The 20,860-nt window shown below is 43.0% G+C and overlaps 1 protein-coding gene across 5 annotated transcripts in view; it reads right to left on the bottom strand.

Annotated features, from left to right (window-relative positions):
- Positions 1-20,860, bottom strand: part of RNF19B (ring finger protein 19B) — a 30,306-nt gene that overhangs the window by 7,204 nt on the left and 2,242 nt on the right. For 3 of the 5 annotated variants that reach the window (XM_033227227.1, XM_033227229.1, XM_033227231.1), the window contains exons 2-6: positions 6,206-6,411; positions 4,852-4,996; positions 3,026-3,188; positions 1,822-1,936; positions 339-479 (exon numbers count right to left, since the gene is read on the bottom strand). In XM_033227227.1, the coding sequence (XP_033083118.1) occupies positions 339-479; positions 1,822-1,936; positions 3,026-3,188; positions 4,852-4,996; positions 6,206-6,411 (770 nt within the window). The remainder of the gene's footprint in view (positions 1-338; positions 480-1,821; positions 1,937-3,025; positions 3,189-4,851; positions 4,997-6,205; positions 6,412-20,860) is intronic. The other 2 variants (XM_033227232.1, XM_033227228.1) reach the window with 1 other exon arrangement.

Here is a 20,860-nt window from a genome sequence, read left to right as displayed (position 1 = left end):
TGTTGTAAAAAGCAAGTGAGATAATTGTGTAAAATACTCTGAAAATTATCAAGTACTGTGCAGGCACAAAGACGTTATTATAACCACTACTACTACCAGCATACTTGGAGTTACTTGGACTCCTACTAGTTTGTACCTGCCACACAGAGGCAAGTACCAGGGGAATTAACCTAATAACTTCTGAACAAAGAAATGAAAAGCTAAAAATACTTTACCCCCTACAAAGCTCATTATCCAAAGTAATCCAATGACAATCTCCCTGTAAAATGTGCTGAATTTTACTGATTTTTATCTTGTATATCATAAATTCAAATGACAATAAACATCCTGCTTTTTACCTGTGATTGGACCATCATCTTCATCAAATTCAATTTTCACTCCTTTTCCGTTGGCTGTGCTAACTCCACAGCCACCTCCACGACAAAGAGAAATGGGCACAACCCCATAGACATATGCCAGCATAATGGGGACACCAATACCTGGGGGAAGAGAAGGAAATATGTCAGCTGGCTATTAGGTTGCAAGTGCCCTGAATTCTTCTTCCCAGTCTAGGCACGGACAAACTACTTTATAAAGAAAAAAAGACAGAAAATGGCTATCCCAAAAAGGTTGCCTGGTGTAACAGAATGATGATCAGGCTAGAAATCAGAAAGGTCTGGATTAGATTCTTGGCTCCATTTACTAGCTGTATAACCTTGGACCTATCTTCCAGGGTTGTCAATAATCAAATGAGAATGTTATGTACTGTGCCTTGCACAGTAAATATATGTTGCTTTCATTTTCCCCTCTTCTAATCACTGCTGAAATGCTAACCCAATCAAGAATCAAATATTAAATAAGTGACTACTGCTTGTAGTTTAGGATCTCCTCAGGATGTTAATTCCAAAATCTTACTGCTGTGTGAGGTAGAATGACTTACCTGTTAAGAGCACAGGATCTGAAGGCAGATTAACTTGATTCATGTCCCAGCTAAGTGACCTTGGGAAAATTACTGTACCTTTCTTTTTTTTTTTTTTGTTTTTGAGACAGCGTCTCACTCTGTCTCCCAGGCTGGAGTGCAGTGGCGTGATCTCGGCTCACTGCAAGCTCTGCCTCCTAGGTTCGTGCCATTCTCCTGCCTCAGCCTCCCGAGCAGCTGGGACTACAGGCGCCCACCACCACACCCGGCTAATTTTTTGTATTTTTAGTAGAGACAGGGTTTCACTATGTTAGCCAGGATGGTCTCAATCTCCTGACCTCGTGATATGCCCACCTCGGCCTCCCAAAGAACTGGGATTACAGGCGTGAGCCACTGCACCCGGCCAATTACTGCACCTTTCTTTTAAAATTGTGCTTCCTTTTGTGAGGATGGTGAGGATTAAATAAATTAATATATGCAAAATTCTCAGAACCACTCCTGGCACATGAAGAGCCACATTAAATGTTACACTACTATTATTTTAAAACAAACTCTTATGCCTCCCAAAGTAATGTGAAGCATTAAACAAATCAAAACAAAAGTAATTTTGTTTTGTGGATTTCATGGCAAGTAGAGAAGGAAGATGAAAGGTGAAAACTAGGGCTTAAAATAAGTTTATTCAACCTTTTCTATGTGCCAAATGCAGTTCTAGGCATTAACTTAAGAACAAAAGATCGCAAATCTGATAATTTGGTGTGGCTGAAAAACTTAAAAATAATCATAATCATGGTGCCTAATAGAATTAACTATCAAGGTGGGTTGGCATAAAATGTAGGAGTCTTTGAGAAACATCTGGCCATCTGGCTAAACTGCTATGGTCAGAAAGCTGAGAGAGAAGAGGTGTGTGGTCCTGACCAGCTTACCAACACTAACTGCAGCAATAACTGGGGATGCAATGACAGACAAAGTCACTCCTCCAGTGATAGCCAAATTCCTCTTGTGTTTGGAGGTTTTCCTTCCCTCATACCTGCTGTGAATCTAAGAATAAAAAAAGAAAATCCAGGTCAGCAGGTTAGGACATCAATCTTTTGCCAGAGAAAAAAAGGACAGATGACTGTTCATTTGTAAGTTATCTATATATTAAAACATATCCTCTACCCCAAATAGGCATCTTTCTCAATTTTTTTTTTTTTTTTTTGAGACGGAGTCTCGCTCTGTCACTCAGGCTGGAGTGCTGTGGCCGGATCTCAGCTCACTGCAAGCTCCGCCTCCCGGGTTCACGCCATTCTCCTGCCTCAGCCTCCCGAGGAGCTGGGACTACAGGCGCCGCCACCTCGCCCGGCTAGTTTTTTGTAGTTTTTAGTAGAGACGGGGTTTCACCGTGTTCGCCAGGATGGTCTCGATCTCTTGACCTCGTGATCCGCCCGTCTCGGCCTCCCAAAGTGCTGGGATTACAGGCTTGAGCCACCGCGCCCGGCCATCTTTCTCAAATTTTAACCTAACTCAGACCTGGAAGATATAAAGCAATACAGACAAAGTCAAACCAAAAAGAGACAAAATAACTCAGGGGAATGAAGTAAGCATTTTACCTTCTTCTTCTTCTTTTTTTTTTTTTTTGGAGTCTGTCACACAGGCTGGAGAGCAGTGGTGCAATCTTGGCTCACTGCAACCTCTACCTCCCTGGGTTCAAGCAATCCTCCCACCTCAGCCTCCCTAGTAGCTGGGACTGTAGGCACATGCCACCATACCTAGCTAATTTTTCTATTTTTTTTGGGCAGAGATGGGTTTGCCATGTTGCCCAGGCTGGTCTCAAACACCTGGGCTCAACCGATCTACCTGTCTTGGCCTCCCAAAGTGCTAGGCCATGTATTACAAATGTGAGCCACCATGCCCAGCCCAGCATTCTACCTTTAAGTCACTGAGACAAGCCAGGCTCAGGATGTTAATCAGAAGTTTCAGATCTCATGGGGGTTTATGAAAATCAATTTAAGAAAGGAAGGTTATTTTTATCTAAGAACCAGCTGGTTTTCAGGCAGCTCTGAAACACAGCTCCTTCCCATTTCCCTCAAACCTTCACCAACGAACCTAAAGTTGAAACAAGCACAGAAACCAGCATGTCTTTCTTACCTTCCTTCCAACATAAACAGGAATGCCAATGACCATGGCAGGAATGGCAATGCCAGCAATGAGAGAAATCCCCACTGGAGCACCAATCAACGTGCCCAGCTGCCAAAGAATTTTCTTCTTACGGCTCCATGGCTTCTTGCCCCAGAATGTACAGCCAGAGGGGCTGCAGGGGAAACAGACTGAAGTTAATGTCAACATTATAAATGTAGCTATTGTTATCAGAGGGCTTGATAACAGCAATAGCCTTCTTTTCAGTAAGAGTGATTAACAGAAAAGTTTACGGGAAATGAGTATATTACACAAGGGAGAGCAAAGGACAAGGCCAGACTATTAGAGCTCTGGGCTCTTTAACTTTTTTGGTGGTTGTTGTAAAGACAGGCTTCCAGACTTGAAACTCCTTTTCCATTCTTCTCTGCTGAATTCTGTCTTCCCTAACCCACCAAAACTGATCTAGCTTCCATGACTGACAATACTTGGGATGCTGCATAGCATTATGAACTTGACATCCCATCTAGACACACTGCACCCTTCAGCTAATGAACACTCTGATTTGTGTAGTTTTCTTGGCATATGTCCTATCACACCTAATAGATACTGCAAACCATGTTCCTGGGAGAGGATATAAAAAGACCTCATCATAACCTTTGTATCAGTTTGGTATTCTGAGTTTGGCTACTTTTACATTCAGCCCTTCTGTGTCCAATCATTTTTGCCCATTTTCTTTGTGCTATCTTCTCTATTAGAAGGGATAAGCAATTTTGAAAATAGGGATCATGTCTTATTCACCCCTATGTCCCCAATGACTAGTACACAGTAAGTACTCAAATGTTAGCAAAACTGGAAATGAAGGTGTTGTGTTTCATTTACATGATGAATGTTTGTAAATATTAACACATTTTTTTCTGTAAATATTAGCAAACATTTTGCTTGTAAATATTAACTCCTCCACAACAATATTTTAATATTCACTCAATGAGGCTGGGCGCGGTGGCTCACACTTGTAATCCCAGCACTTTGGGAGGCCGAGGCGGGCGGACCACTTGAGGTTCGAGTTGGAGACCAGACTGGCTAACATGGTGAAACCCCGCCTCCACGAAAAATACACAAATTAGCTAGGTGTGGAGGCGGGTGCCTGTAGTCCCAGCTACTTGGGAGGCTGAGGCAGGAGAATCACTTGAACCCGGGAGGCAGAGGTTGCAGTGAATCAAGATCTAGCCACTGCACTCCAGCCTGGGTGACAGAGTGAAACTCTGTCTTTAAAAAGGAAAAAAAAAAAAAAATTCACTCAATGAATTCCTTGGGAACTCACTAAATGCAAAAAACTGTAAAAAGGTCACAACTCTAGCCTCAAGATATTTACAGTTTAGTAAGATAAGACATGTACATGAAGTATAAAGTACTGATGATATTTATGACAAAAGATAAAAGAAAGTCAAAGAATGAGGCAGAAAAAGGAGAGGCATCATGGAAGAAATGGCATTTAAGTGGCCCTTAAAAGACAAGAACTGAACAAGTTGAGATAAAAGGAGGATACTGGAAGGTAGGCAGAAAGCATTCTAGGCAAAGGAAAGAACATGAACAAGTATGGAGGCAAGACAGCAAAGGGGAAAAGCAAGTCCAGACTACCTGGAATATGGCATGTATAAAAGCAAAGAAAGGTAGAACTAGAATAGTAGCTGGTGAAAATATAAAAGGAGCATATCAGAAGAACTTTTCACAGCTTCCTTAATCTGTAATGAGAGAAGGGCTGTGTCTTTTTGACATCCTTTTCCCTAAATCAGTAAAGAATAAGACTACGAAAGGAATGGATGCATTTCCCATCTTACCTGAGGTAATGCAAGTCTGAGATCTCTTTCATACAAAGCCAGCAGAATTCACAGCCACACACTGCACAGGTCATGTGATTACAGCTTCCATCATTCATCTTGATAATGTAAGCACTGCATCGTGGGCATGGCTTGATGTCATCTGCTATGAGTGTGGGAGGAAGAATGGGTAGAAAAACACCCCCAGTTAAATCCAGTTTGATTTAATTATTTCTAGGAGTATATATAAGAAATGAGGCAGCAGTCAAGAACTCTTCACTGAACACTCCAAATTGTACAATCCACTTTACTGGAAGGCTGGCTATGTCTAGACCTCAGGAATTTTCATAAAACAAATCCTATCTCTCATTGAGCTGCCTATCCCAACAACTGGCATCTTACACAGCACTTGAACCACATTCTAGCAAGGAGACTTCCTGAGGGAGAAAGAGTTTCCAAGAAAAATGAAATTTCTACCAGTTGATAGGCTGGCAGATTTAAAAGAAGAATCCTACAGAAAGAATAGCCTGCAGCCTGGAATTAGCTTCACATTTTTAAAAACTTTAGTTCAGGAAATTTATTTTTCAGGTTCAACATGTATCACTGTGATTTGCTGTTAACATAGCCCACAATCCCTTCCCATGATACTTTCAAATTCAAAACCTAAAAACAACTGGGTATGCTATGTAGCATATACACCTGGTAATTTTCAGAGCAAGTTATGAACTATCCTAATAAAATTACAATTTAGGAAATTATGCTGTGCCAGGAAAAAGTGAATGGCAAAATCTTTCCTACTAGCCTCTCCCAAATGACATCAGTAAAATAAAAGTACAAAGCAATAAATCCACTGACATTTTAAAATAGGTTTACTCTGACTGGTCAAGGTTGGAGCTGAATGTGTGACATTCCTTCTTTTGAGGTTCATCATTAATCTATACTAATATTATTTCCTTTTCTTCAATCTGTACTCTACTTCCAAAGGCAGTGAGGCACTTAAGTCAGCTTGAAGGCAAACAGTACAGGTTTAATACTAATTAAATGTCTTTCTGTTCACAATGAAAGTTGAAAAAGCCCCTAGCAAAACAAAACGAACTAATTGCTCTCCAATCTGAGACATATTACTAAGAAAGTAGGAACTACATAATTCAATTTTGTTGCATTTCAATTTTATATGGGTTAGATAACTTATAATGGTCAGAGAGGGAAGTGCTATCTCTTTTATAATACTGAAAGTATTACCAAATGATATTTTCTGCTCTCTGATCCTTTGGAGCACTTGGGTTATATTATACGACAAGATAATCTCTTTCAGCTTTGGGCTCACATCATGAAATACCAAATAAAGAGACAATGAGATAATGCCAACTTATACCTGGTCCAGATTCTTGCCCATAACTTAGACCTGAAGTGTGTTTGGTCCGAACTCGTAAAGTCTGGGCCCTCTGTTGACGGGCCATATCGCATGTCTGATTTGGATGCCATATCTGCTTGCAGTGGTAGCAGAACTCAGTCTGGCAACCTTCCCGCTCACAAGTTAGCTTCGGGCAGCTGGCACAGCCATAGGCAATAACAGCATAACTAGGTAAGGAAACAGTAAGAGATACCAGTAAGGTAAGAATGATCTAACCAAAAGAGACATTATTCATCAGAGTTAACAATGTTTGGCACTACCCCACTATCACATATGATACAGAGAAAAGAATACACATACACATACAAGCACATTTGACCAACTGTAAAATATATCCCATGTGAGAAAGTAAATTTCTTTCTTCCTTTTCTTTCTTTTTTTTTTTTTTGAGACAGAGACAAGATTATACCACTGCACTCACCCAGGCTGGAGTGCAGTGGTGTAATCTTGACTTACTGCAACCTCCACCTCCCAGGTTCAAGCAATTCTCCTGCCTCAGACTTCCTAGTAGCTGGGATTACAGGTGCAAGCCACCACTCCCGGCTAATTTTTTTTGTATTTTTAGTAGAGACGGAGTTTCGCCATGTTGGCCAGGCTGGTCTCAAACTCCTGACCTCAGGTGATCCACCTGCCTTGGCCTCCCAAAGTGCTGGGATTACAGGAGTGAGCCACCACGCCCAGCTGTAAATTTCTTGAGATTCCAAAAACACAAATCATTTATTTCCTTTAAAAAGTGGAGGTGGAGTATCATATTTATCCTGGATTTCTAGCATTTATTCAATCATAGCTGAAGCTGCTTTAGGAGTAGTTTGTCATAGTAAGTTTCATAAATAACAGGGTACAAAACTATTTCCTTTTGATAGTTTGCTATATTTAGAGAGATTAGTATTCGTTTGTATGAAGGAACAGAACATTAGTGAAATAAAGAGCTATGGCAAAAACGAAAGTTTATTTTTTAATTCTTTTTTTTTTTCTTTGAGATGGGGTCTCGCTCTGTCACCCAGGCTGGAATGCAGTGGCACAATTTTGGCTCACTGCAACCTCCACATCCCAGGCTCAAGCAATTCTCTTGTCTCAGCCTCCAGAGTAGCTGGGACTATAGGTGTGCACCACCACATTTGGCTAATTTTTGTAATTTCCTTAGAGATAGGGTTTTGCCCTGTGCCCAGGCTGGTCACAAACTTCCGGGCTCAAGCAATCAGCCTGCCTCGGCCTCCCAAAGTGCTGGAATTACAGGCATGAGCCACCATGCTACCTTTTCATTCTTTTTTTTTTTTTTTCTTTTTTTTTGAGACGGAGTCTTGCTCTGTTGCCAGGCTGGAGTGCAGTGGTGCCACTCGGCTCACTGCAACCTCCGCCTCCTGGGTTCAAGAGATTCTCCTGCCTCAGTTTCCTGAGTGGCTGGGACTACAGGCACACACCACCACGTGCAGCTAATTTTTGTATTTTTAGTAGAGACAGGATTTCACCATGTTGGCCAGGATGGTCTCGATCTCATTTATTTTATTTATTTATTTATTTATTTTTTTTTTATTTTTTTATTTATTTATTTTGAGACAGAAGTCTCGCTCTTTCACCCAGATCGGACTGCAGTGGCTCTATCTCGGCTCACTGCAAGCTCTGCCTCCTGGGTTCACGCCATTCTCCTGCCTCAGCCTCCTGAGTAGCTGGGACTACAGACGCCCGCCACCGTGCCTGGCTAATTTTTTATATTTTTAGTAGAGACGGGGTTTCACCGTGTTAGCCAGGATGGTCTCGATCTCCTGACCTCATGATCTGCCTGCCTCGGCCTCCCAAAGTGCTGGGATTACAGGCGTGAGCCACCACACTCAGCTGGTCTCAATCTCTTGACCTTGTGATCCGCCCTCCTCAGCCTCCCAAAGTGCTAGGATTACAGGTGTGAGCCACCATGCCCAGCCTTTTTCATTCTTAAGTTCCACAGTGAAGTCATAGTCACAGAGACAATAACCCTAAATGAACTTATGATCAGCATCCCTCTTGAAAGTTCATTTTATCTTTCCATACTTTTCCTTTTTTCTTTTTTTTTTTTTTTTTGAGACAGAGTCTCGCTCTGTAGCCCAAACTGGAGTGCCAGTGGACGGATCTCAGCTCACTGCAAGCTCCGCCTTTCGGGTTCACGCCATTCTCCTGCCTCAGCCTCCCGAGTAGCTGGGACTGTAGGCGCCCGCCACCTCGCCCGGCTAGTTTTTTTTTGTATTTTTTAGTAGAGACGGGGTTTCACCGGGTTACCCAGGATGGTCTCGATCTCCTGACCTCGTGATCTGCCTGTCTTGGCCTCCCAAAGTGCTGGGATTACAGGCTTGAGCCACCGCGCCCAGCCTCCATACTTTTTCAATTCAAATCGATACCTTGAATGTCTTGATAGGCTCCAGAATCCAAGAATACCATGCCTCTATCTTATAAATTAATACAGCATTAATGCCATACCTCCCTTTCTCTCTTCTGACACATATTCTTTTTTTTTTTTTTTTTGAGACGGAGTCTCGCTGTGTCGCCTAGGATGGAGCGCAGTGGCGTGATCTCGGCTCCCTGCAATCTCCTCCTCCCAAGTTCACGTGATTCTCCTGCCTCAGCCTCCTGAGTAGCTGGAATTACAGGCACCCACCGCCACGCCTGGCTAGTTTTTTTTTTTTTTTTAAGTAAAGACGGGGCTTCACCATGTTGGCAAGGTTGGTCTTGAATTCCTGACCTCTGGTGATTTGCCTGTCTTGGACTCTCAAAGTGTTGGGATTACAGGCGTAAGCCACTGCACTCAGCTGTGACATATATTCTTCATGTAAAGATTCAGAATTTATCAGCACTAACATCGACCATTTCTTGTAGTTCATGTTGATTTACCAAGAATTAGTCTCACACAAACAATCCAATGTATTTATATAACTATTAGCCTTTCTGATTAATTCCAAATATGTCAATTAAACGCTCAGATTACTCTAATAAGAAAATATAATACTTGTATAAAATAAAATTTTAGCCGGGTGAGGTGGTTCATGCCTGTAATCTCAGCATTTTGGGAGGCTGAGGCAAGAAGATCGCTTGAGGCCAGGATTTTGAGACCAGCCTGGGAAACACAGCAACAAGACCTTTTCTCTAAAAAAAAAATCAGCCAGGCATGGTGACACATACCTGTAGTCACAGCTACTTGGGAGGCTGAGGTGGGAGGATTGCTTGAGGCTGGGAGGTTGAGGCTCCAGTGAGCCACGTATGCGCCACTGCACTCCAGCCTGGGTGACAGAGTGAGATTCTGTCTGAAAAAAATAATAAATAAACTGAAAGTTGTGAAAGTTCATCGCACAATTTTTTTTTTTTTTAGGAGACAAGATCTCACTCTGTCGCCCAGCTTCTAGACAGTGGTATGATGATAGCTCACTGCAACCTGAAACTCCTGGGCTCAAGTGATCCTACCTCAGTCCCCCAGGTAGCAGTGCATACCACCATGCCCAGCTAACTTTTTCATTTTTTTTTTTTCTTCTGTAGAGACAGGGTTGGTCTTGCTATGTTGCCCAGGCTGGTCTGGAACTCCTGTCTTCAAGCAACCCTCCCACCTTAGTCTCCCAAAGCACTGAGATTACAGACGTGAGCCACCAAGCTTGGTCTATCACACACATTTTTAAAAAGAACAGTAACTGCAGGTTTCCGTGTTGCCATCTGCACTCTGTCCTCCATTCCACACTCTCCCGCAATATTCGAAGACCTCAAATAGCTTGTGCAAAAAGCTAATAACATTTTCTGGGATTTATTCTTCAGTTTGCTTGTTTATTTGAATGTACATGAGATGTTAATTATAGCAACTCAAGTTCTCACGTTTATCATAGATTCTGCAAATTGATTTGAGAATGACACTGAAAATACAAATGACAATGTATCCTCTATGTTATATAATACAGGCTGTATTAAAACTCAGAAAGAACAAAGTGAGAATAGGTCAACCTATGAATGCAAATGATTCATATCCTGTAGGAGTTCTGAGCAAATTTACCCCACCTAGCTGCAAAATAACTACTAAAGATAAACAACTGTCTCCTCAAGACAGTGACTAGCTTGTTATTTTGCATTAAATGGGAAAGTTACTGGATGACCTCAGAAAAGCATTAAGTCAACTTCTAAAGATACAAATCAAGTGGACAGCCAGTAGGGAGTCTTGAATACTTCATCATCCATTCCTACCTTATATGGCAGAAGTAAATGTTTATTAACATTCCCCCAGCCCCCAACTTTTTTTTTTTTTTTGAGACGGAGTTTCATTCTTGTTACCCAGGCTGGAGTGCAATGGCGCAATTTTGGCTTACGGCAACCTCTGTCTCCTGGGTTCAAGAGATTCTCCTGCCGCAGCCTCCCAAGTAGCTGGGCTTACAGGCGCCCACCACCATGTCCGGCTAATTTTTTTGTATTTTTAGTAGAGATGGGGTTTCACCATGTTGGCCAGGCTGGTCTCGAACTCCTGGCCTTCAAGTGATCCACCTGCCTCAGCCTCCCAAAGTGCTGGGATTACAAGCGTGAGCCACTGCGCCTGGCCCACTTTTTTTTTTTTCTTTTTTTCTTTTTTTTTTTTGAGACGGAGTCTCGCTCTGTCGCCCAGGCTGGAGTGCTGTGGCCGGATCTCGGCTCACTGCAAGCTCCGCCTCCCGGGTTCACGCCATTCTCCTGCCTCAGCCTCCCGAGCAGCTGGGACTACAGGCGCCCACCACCTCGCCCGGCTAGTTTTTTGTATTTTTTAGTAGAGACGGGGTTTCACCGTGTTAGCCAGGATGGTCTCGATCTCCTGACCTCGTGATCCACCCGACTCGGCCTCCCAAAGTGCTGGGATTACAGGCTTGAGCCACCGCGCCCGGCCTTTTTTTTTTTTCTTAAAAAGAGCATTGGATAGGATTGACAATGTCAATTTTGAGTGTTTAATTTGGTGCCAAGGAAGTAAAATAACCCCAAATATTCATGAATCCACAGCAATCTATTACTACGACACAGAATTACTCAGGGCATGAGATTTGGCATTCCTGTTTTTGGGTACCTGGTCTGAGCTCTTGCCTGTGACTCATACTGAATGACACGGAGCTATTAAAATATCTAAACCGGCCTGGCACAGTCGCTCACGCCTGTAATCCCAGCACTTTGGGAGGCCGAGGCAGGTGGATCACCTGAGGTCAGGAGTTCAAGACCAGCCTGGCCAACATGGCGAAACCCCGTCTCAACTAAAACTACAAAAATTAGTCAGGCGTGGTGTCACAAGCCTGTAATCCAGCTACTCGGGAGGCTGAGGCAGAAGAATTGCTTGAACCTGGGAGGTGGAGGTTGCAGTGAGCCAAAATCACACCATTTTACTCCGGCCTGGGCAACATGAGGGAAATTCCGTCTCAAAAAAAAAAAAATCTCCAAACCTTAACTTCTATTGCACCAAATGGAGGTATAGGTACTTGTCACATTCAAACGCAGCTAAACAAGTTCTAAAACTGCACGTGAGACCTTGTCCTGAGAGATGTATGGTGTAAAAACATTGCACACTATGTCCTACTTCCTGGCCTTTACATATTCTATTCCTTCTACCTAGAAATGCCTTGTCCTTACTTCTTGCCCTGACAAGTACCCATTTAAGAACCAACTCAAGTGTCATCTTCTCTGTAAAATACACTTAACCTCTCTAGGCAGCTGGTTGCCTACTTCGTGGGTGTGTACAATTATTTTATAACACTTATCACATTATTATAACTATCTGTTTATATGCTTGCCTCCCAACACTGGACTTAAGGAGACATATCATCCACTTTTTAATCTCAGTCTAGTACACTGAGATTCATGCTCAAAATAACTGTATTGCATGAATGACAGAGACCTTCTCTTGTTTTGGTTGTTTGACTTTCCCAGGGCATTCTAGGTCTTCTCCTAGGCCATCACTCTGCTCTAAAGCAATCTTTTTAATGTATCCATGTATCTATTGGCTTATTATACACCAGGTACTGTAACCTAATCCTAAAATTTCATATAAACCCACTTTAGTGGTAAACTCTTAAGTTCTGAATAGAGTAATCTTCTTCTCGAATAGTTGAAAAAAAAACCTTGCCTGGGCATGGTGGACCACACCTGTAATCCCAGCACTTTGGGACGCCAAGGTGGGTGGATTGCTTGAGCTCGGGAGTTCAAGACCAGTCTGGGCAACATGGCAAAACGCCATCTCTACCAAAAAAAAAAAAAAAGAAAAAAATCAGCTAGGCATGGTGGTGCATGTCTGTAGTCCCAGCTACACAGGAGGCTGAGGTGGGAGGATGGCTTCAGCCCAGGAGGTGGAGCTTGCAGTGAGCCAAGATTGCGCCACTGCACTCTAGCCTGGGAGATAGAGCTAGACCCTGTTTCAAAAAAAAAAAAAAAGAAAGAAAGAAAAGAGAAGAGAAAAGAAAAACCTCATCCTTGAGACCCAATCTGCCCTGTCCACCTTGTTCCTTCTCTTCCATGCTGGTGCATCTCTTACTCTGCTCTTTTAGCTTAACCAACCATTCAGGTTTGCTAATTAGAAACTAAAAGAAAGGTGTAGAAAATTACATGCTGTGAAGAATACAGACACAGCTAGGTGCAGTGGCTCATGCTTATAACCCCAGAACTTTGTCAGGCAAAGGCAGGAGGATCACTTGAACCTGAGAGTTCAAGACCAGCCAGGGCAACACGGTGAAATCCCATCTCTATGAAAGATACAAAAATTAGGCCGGGCATGGTGGCTCATGCTTGTAATCCCAGCACTTTGGGAGGCCAAGGTGGGTGAATCACCTGAGGTCAGGAGTTCGAGACCAGCCTGGCCAATGTGACGAAACCCCATCTCTACTAAAAATACAAAAAAAAAACTAGCTGGGTGTAGTGGCATGCACTTGTAGTCCCAGCTACTCCCAGCTACTCAGGAGGCTGAGGCAGGAGAACCGCTTGAATCCAGGAGGCAGAGGTTGCTGTAAGCCAAAATTGCGCCACTGCACTCCAGCCTGGGTGACAGAGTGAGACTCTCTCTTCAAATAACAACAACAACAAAAAGCCGAGTGTGGTGGGATATGGTGGCATGTGGTGGCACATGCCTGTAGTCCCAGCTACTTAGGAGGCTGAGGTGGATCACCCGAGTCTGGGAGGTTGAGGTTCCACTGAGCTGAAATCGCACTACTGCACTCCAGCACAGGCAACAGAGTTACAGAGTTAGACCCTAACTCAAAAAAAAAAAAAAGAATAAAAAAGAAAGAGACTACGGACCGCCCTCCCCGCCCCGCAGCCCTCGCTGCTTAAGCTCATACAACTTTTCCTCATTTTATTAATTTCCTAAATCTTCAGAAACATCATAAAGTGACAAGCTAGACCACAGCATTACTTAGCTTCAGCCCTGGAAAAAAAGATTTCCATTAGTATAAATTTGATTATGCTCCAACAGACTTCAGTGGTTAAAGAAATGTGTTCCTATATTATGTCTGTAATTTCCATCCCCAAGTCATGCAACATAACTAGGTTACCCATTTACAAATAGACCCCTAGTAGGCATCAGGGTGGTAGACATGCGCCAAGTTGTCACAATGAACTGCACCCTTACCATCTTCATTTTTCCTGCCCATTTAAGACCCATCTCTAGGCTAGACAACTCCAAGAGCCTCCTTATCTGGTCTCCCTATTCCCCACTCCATCCAAATTCCATTCTAGAAGGTTATACTCTTTTGCTTAAAATCCTTCAAAGAAAAAGAAAAATGAAAAAAAAAGTGCTTCAACCCAAAACTTACATCCACAGCTCACACAGGCCTATCAACCTGAATCCAGTCCACGTTTTCAGGTTGATCTTTAGTCACTTCCCAGGTATGGGGTCTTGCTATTACCCAGGCTGGTCTCGAACTCTTGGGCTCAACTAATCCTCCCACCTCAGCCTCCTGAGTAGCTGTGACCACAGGTGCACACCACCATGCCTGCTCCTCTGTGAAGTCTTTCTTGAAACCATCATGCAAAATCTACTGTTCTTTCATCTATCTAAGAACACCTGTATTTTCTTTAGTATTTATCACAGACATTTGTATAATTCTCTACCTATCTATGTATCAATCATCTATCTCCTCTACCAGGTGAAATTTCCTATCAAGAAGACCATGTCTAAGTTCTTTTTGTAATACCCAGTACTCACCCAGGGTTCAACATTGTATCATTCCAAAAATATCTGTTGAAGCCTGGTGTGGTGGCTCACGCCTGTAATCCCAACACTTTGGGAGGCAGAGGCAGGTGGATCACTTGAAGTCAAAAATTCAAGACCAGCCTAGCCAACATGGTGAAACCCTGTCTCTACTAAAAATATAAAAATTAGTTGGGCAGGCCGGGCGCGGTGGCTCAAGCCTGTAATCCCAGCACTTTGGGAGGCCGAGACGGGCAGATCACGAGGTCAGGAGTTTGAGACCATCCTGGCTAACATGGTGAAACCCCGTCTCTACTAAAAAATACAAAAAGCTAGCCGGGCGAGGTGGCTGGCGCCTGTAGTCCCAGCTACTCGGGAGGCTGAGGCAGGAGAATGGCGTAAACCCGGGAGGCGGAGCTTGCAGTGAGCTGAGATCCGGCCACTGCACTCCAGCCCGGGCGACAGAGCAAGACTCCGTCTCAAAAAAAAAAAAAAAAAAAATTAGTTGGGCATTGTGGCATGTGCCTGTAATCCCAGATACTCGGGAGGCTGAGGCAGGAGAATTGCTTGAACCTGAGAGGCGGAGGTTGCAGTGAGTTGAGATGGCGCAACTGCACTCCAGCCTGGGCGACAGAGCGAGACTCCATCTCAAAAAAAAAGTTGTGGCCGGGCGCGGTGGCTCAAGCCTGTAATCCCAGCACTTTGGGAGGCCGAGACGGGCGGATCACAAGGTCAGGAGATCGAGACCATCCTGGCTAACACGGTGAAACCCCCGCCTCTACTAAAAAAATACAAAAAACTAGCCGGGCGAGGTGGCGGGCGCCTGTGGTCCCAGCTACTCGGGAGGCTGAGGCAGGAGAATGGCGTGAACCCGGGAGACAGAGCTTGCAGTGAGCTGAGATCCGGCCACTGCACTCCAGACCGGGCGACAGAGCAAGACTCTGTCTCAAAAAAAAAAAAAAAAAAAAAAAAAAAAGTTGTCTGTTGAACTGAATGATCACCTGTCTATCCTATTCTTGCTTACCTCTCTCATCTCTATTCCTCCTCTGAGAACTATGCTGCTTATATTTCTTATCTTTCTCATCAAAATGCACCTATGTACCACACTCTTCTGGAACCTAATTGAAAGACTTTGTACACAGAGTTGTAGAAATGGTTGGAATACAGATATCCTAGTCTAGAGGCATGAGCTCTCAATCTATTCAGAGCATAAGGTTTATGGTTAAATAAGGACACTAACCAAAGGCAGACCAGCATGGTAACTTTAGGGAAAGTTTGAGTTAAGCCTTAAAGATGCTACAGAAAAAACAAAAACCTGTTTCCTGGTGCTCTAAATTGGAGAAATTATATTAAAGATTTATACTACATATTAGCATATTAGCATGTTCAAAGATTTAAGATTCTTAAAGATTTAAAAAACTCATAAACTTGTTTTATTTTGTTTAACCCAATATTTTCCAAGCTTATTTCCTTACAAAACATTTTTCTTTTAAGTAATGCCTGTAACACACCTTAGGAAATAGTGATGTGAGTGAAAAATAGAAAATAAAATTAAAAGATAGTTGGAGATGGCAGGGCGTGGTGGCTCACGCCTGTAATCCCAGCACTTTTGGAGGCTGAGCGGGGTGGATCACGAGGTCAGGAAATCGAGACCATCCTGGCTAACACGGTGAAACCCCGTCTCTACTAAAAATACAAAAAATTAGCCAGGCATGGTGGCAGGTGCCTGTAGTCCCAGCTACTCGGGACGCTGAGGCAGGAGAATGGCATGAACCCAGGAGGCAGAGCTTGCAGTGAGCTGAGATCGTGCCACTGCTTTCCAGCCTGCCTGGGCAACAGAGTGAGACTCTGTCTTAAAAAAAAAAAAAAAAAAAAAAGGCCGGGCGCTGTGGCTCAAGCCTGTAATCCCAGTACTTTGGGAGGCCGAGACGGGCGGATCACGAGGTCAGGAGATCGAGACCATCCTGGCTAACACGGTGAAACCTCGTCTCTACTAAAAAATACAAAAAAAAGCTAGCCGGGCGAGGTGGCGGGTGCCTGTAGTCCCAGCTACTCAGGAGGCTGAGGCAGGAGAATGGCGTGAACCCGGGAGGCGGAGCTTAAAAAAAAAAAAAAAAAAAAGATGGTTGGAGACTGTAAAGGAGCTTAAATGATAAGGATAGATCAAATAAGTTCTCAAAGACATAATGAGAAGTCATCTTATAGGTTAGGTAGTCAATGAATAGTTTTAAGCAGAGGAGCGATACAGATGTTCTCCTTTAGTACAAGTACTTTAGCAAATCTGAGACAGATGTATTGGGCTGGATGGAGGATGGTGTACGTGCATAAGAGGAGGGGTGATGTGGAGTTGGGGAATGCAGGGAAAAGTTGTGGAACACGAGATATGGAGCCAAATCAAGAGAAGAGGTTCAGGGAGGCTTCAGAAAGCAAAAATCCTCCTTCATCGACTGAAATTTGTCTTGTTCAAAGAGCTTGCTTGCTCTTCCCTAATAATTGTGCTAGGGATGAACAAAAGCTTCCTGTTTATGGAATGGTCCAGTCTAGCTGTCTGGAAAAGCCAATAGCTGATACTATTTCCTGGGATCAGGTGGGAGGAAGGATTCTGCAGGGGACAGAGGCAGCAATGAAAGGCCAGAGTGGTGGACCTGCACAAAGAATTTAGGTCGGCCGGGCGCGGTGGCTCACGCCGGTAATCCCAGCACTTTGGGAGGCCGAGGTGGGCGGATCACCTGAGGTCGGGAGTTCGAGACCAGCCTGACCAACATGTAGAAACTCTGTCTTTACTAAAAATACAAACTTGGCCGGGTGTGGTGGCACATGCCTATAATTCCAGCTACTAGGAAGGTTGAGGCAAGAGAATTGCTTGAACCTGGGAGGCGGAGGTTGTGGTGAGCTGAGATCGTGCCATTGCACTCCAGCCTAGGCAACGAGAGTAAAACTCTGTCTTAAAAAAAAAAAAGAATTTAGGTCAAGACAGCCTTATCCCTTCTTATTCATCTGTACAGAAGATCTGCCCCTGTATACCAGGAAATTTTCTGTTGCCTACTTTGCTCACCTGGCAGTCTCCTAGAGATTCTGAAAGGGTTTTAAGATTAACAACAGGACACTTGAGAGGAAAACATTACAGTTACATGGTTTGGGGGTTTCTGAACAGACATACTTGGGCAGAGACTCAAAAGGGTAAAAGATCAACTACATCAATTATTAGCAATGAAACACCAGGCCCCATATTTAAACTTCTCTGAACTGCTTTCTCGTTTATAAAATGCATTTGTCAATATCTACCTGGATGAGACTAAAATGAAATTATGTCTGAATGAGATTATAGTCTGAAGATTATAAAGAACTATAAAAAGTCATTTATTTGTATTTTGAACTAATTTTATCTCATTTGACAGCTTGTTTTAAGATTATACTAGGCCATATTGTTCTTAGTATATTAAATAATAATGCGAGGCCTGGTACAGTGGCTCACACCTGTAATCCCAGCACTTTGAGAGGCCAAAGTGGGCAGATCACGAGGTCAGGAGATAGAGACCATCCTGGCTAATAAAGTGAAACCCCGTCTCTACTAAAAATATAAAAAATAAAAATAAAAAAATTAGCCAGGTGTGATGGCAGGCACCTGTAGTCCCAGCTACTTGGGAGGCTGAGGCAGGAAAATGGCACGAACCCGGGAGGTGGAGCTTGCAGTGAGCGGAGATGGCGCCACTGCACTCCAGCCTGGGCAACAGAGTGAGGCTCCGTCTCAGAAAAAAAAAAAAAAAGAAATCATAATGTGAATGTTTTCCCACCGAAATTGGTTCCCTTATTTATGAATAAAATAAAATCATATTTGAGTATAAGAAAAGAAAAATCCAAATTTGCTCTATCCTACAAATATTCTGTAAACAAACCATGAATCTCTGAACGCATGGTGTTCTTGTTATTATAAGTAATTACAGTAAAACTAATGAATAGAACCTGTAAGATTGCTCACATGCCCCCCTCACACAAACAAGGCAGAGGGGAGACCTGATCAATTTGGCTGGCAAGAACTTTATCTGTGGGCAGTAAAGATGGTCAAGTATGGGAATAGGAGGTGACTGGGACTTGGACTTCTCTTCTAGTGTTTATCCATGACCTTTACCAGCCCCAGAAGAATAGAACAATTTGTTTAAAAAGTAAAACAAAGGAGCTGGGTGCAGTGGTTCATGCCTATAAATCCCAGTTACTCAGGAGACTAAGGTGGGAGTGAGCACTGCTTTAGCCAAGGAGTTTGAGGTTGTAGTAAGCCACGATCATGCCACTGCACTCCAGCCTGGGCACAGAGTTGAGACTCCGTCTCTAAAACAAAACAAAACAACACTGTTCAAAACAAAACAAGGGAACTATGACATCCGGTAAGAACACAGAAGCTATTTTTTTTCCTGGCATTAAAAAGAGGCAGCAATAATTCCAGCACTTCGGGAGGCCAAGGCGGGAAAACAGCTTGAGCCCAGGAGTTCAAGACCAGCCTGGGCAACATAGGGAGACTCTGTCTCTACAAATAATAATAATAATAATTAGCTGGGCTTGGTGGCATGCACCTGTGGTCCCAGCTACTTGAGATGCTGAGGCAGGAGGATCACCTGAGCCCAGGAGGTTGAGGCTGCAGTGAGCCGTGATTGCACCACTGCTGCATTCCAGCTTGGGTGACAGAGTGAAACCCTGTCCCCCCCCAAAAAAAGATGCAAAGCAACTAGCCACATCCCAAGGGAGAACTCAGGCATCTATTTGGCAACTAACAGAATTTTAAAGTTACTCCCTGTAACCACTTTCAACTGAAGATCTCAAAACACTGTGTAAACATTAATTAAATCTCTCAAGTCAGGAAAGAATTAGGCCTATTTCAGATAAGAAAAATAAGGTAGGTAGGAGGCTGTTAACAACAGGAATCAGAAAGGAAACTAGACTCTAGTATCTTTGGCTTTCTCAATGTTGTCCTCCGGCTACACTTAATGAAATGCACCCAAGCAGCAGCATCCTCAATAATGGGGCTATGTTGATAAGCCAATGCTTTTTAAAACAGGGGCTGAGTGGAAGGAACATTGGCCTTGGTTGGAATTAAGACCCCTGTTCTAAGCCTGGTTTCACCACTTACTAGTTACATGACCCTGAACAAGTCATTCAATTTCCTTAAACTTTAGTTTCCTCATTTGTAAAACTATATCAAACCTATCTCACAAGGTTGTGAGGATCAAATTAAATTATATATGCCTGGTGCACAGGTATTGAGAGGCCAGCTTTCTTTCTTTCCCCAAACTCCACCTTAAGTCTGTAGATGATACATATTTAAAAATACATAGCTTATATATATGACTATACATATGATTATCATTCTTTTAACTAATTAAGAAATAAAATCTGGAGGATACTAACATAATACTTGACTAAAATAAGAAATGGCCTAATTTTTTAATAACTTCCAACTAGTTGAGAGTTGTCACCAAGCTTGAAAATTATTTTCTGTGCATTTTTATTGATGTGAGCAAAGACAGAAACTGACTTTAGAAAAATTTTAAAAAGGGGACCTTTTCCAGAAAGATGATCTGCCACATTTCTTAGAACTCAAGGAAACATCTCAGAAAGGAATTAATGTACTATTCCAAAATTAACTATGCGGTGTTTTTTTTTTTTTTTTGAGACGGAATCTCTCTCTGTCACCCAGGCTGGAGTACAGTGGTCTAATCTCGGCTCACTGCAACCTCTGCCTCCTGGGTTCAAGTGATTCTGCCTCAGCCTCCTGGGTAGCTGGGACTACAAGTGTGCACCACCACCCCGGCTAGTTTTTGTATTTTTAGTAGAGACAGGATTTCACTATGTTGGCCAGGCTGGTCTCGAGCTCCTGACCTCAGGTGATCCGCCTGCCTTGGTCTCCCAGAGTGCTAGGACTACAGGCGTGAGCCACCGTGCCTGGCCTATGTTCTCTTAATATTCGTTTGGTTAAAAAAACAGATCAACAGTATCTGTAAAACTTTAATATCATATAAATTAACCGCAGAGGGCCAGTAAGATCACCAGACATAAACAGTTCCATGAACCTAAAAGGTCCTTCCTGATACTTATTAACTGAAAGTGAAAGTTAGCCACCATAAACACTATTCCTTTGACCACAACACTTCAAAGTAATTTAGAAACCCCATCTCAGTGAGGTTAAATAACACACCCATTTCTAAACAAGTTTGACAGAATTAAAAACAGAAGTTAACTCTTCTTACCCTTCTAGACACTCTAAGACAGCTCCTTTTGAAAGGAGACAACCAGCAGGATCATGGAGATCTCAAAACAACCTGGATATATAGGCTACAATTAAAAGTCCTTAACTCCTTTGAAGCTAAAGATCACACAACTTTTTACTAGCGTTACATTTACACACTGCAAGGAGTCCCTAGCATCTTTTTGTCGCCAAAACACGACACACAAGAATAAAATTATCTGCCCAAGGTCACAGAGCAGGTTAATGG

Source organism: Trachypithecus francoisi, unplaced genomic scaffold (genome assembly GCF_009764315.1).
Source record: "Trachypithecus francoisi isolate TF-2019V2 unplaced genomic scaffold, Tfra_2.0 Lachesis_group12, whole genome shotgun sequence".
Classification (NCBI taxonomy): Eukaryota; Metazoa; Chordata; class Mammalia; order Primates; family Cercopithecidae; genus Trachypithecus; species Trachypithecus francoisi.
This window is presented reverse-complemented; position numbering and strand designations above follow the sequence as displayed.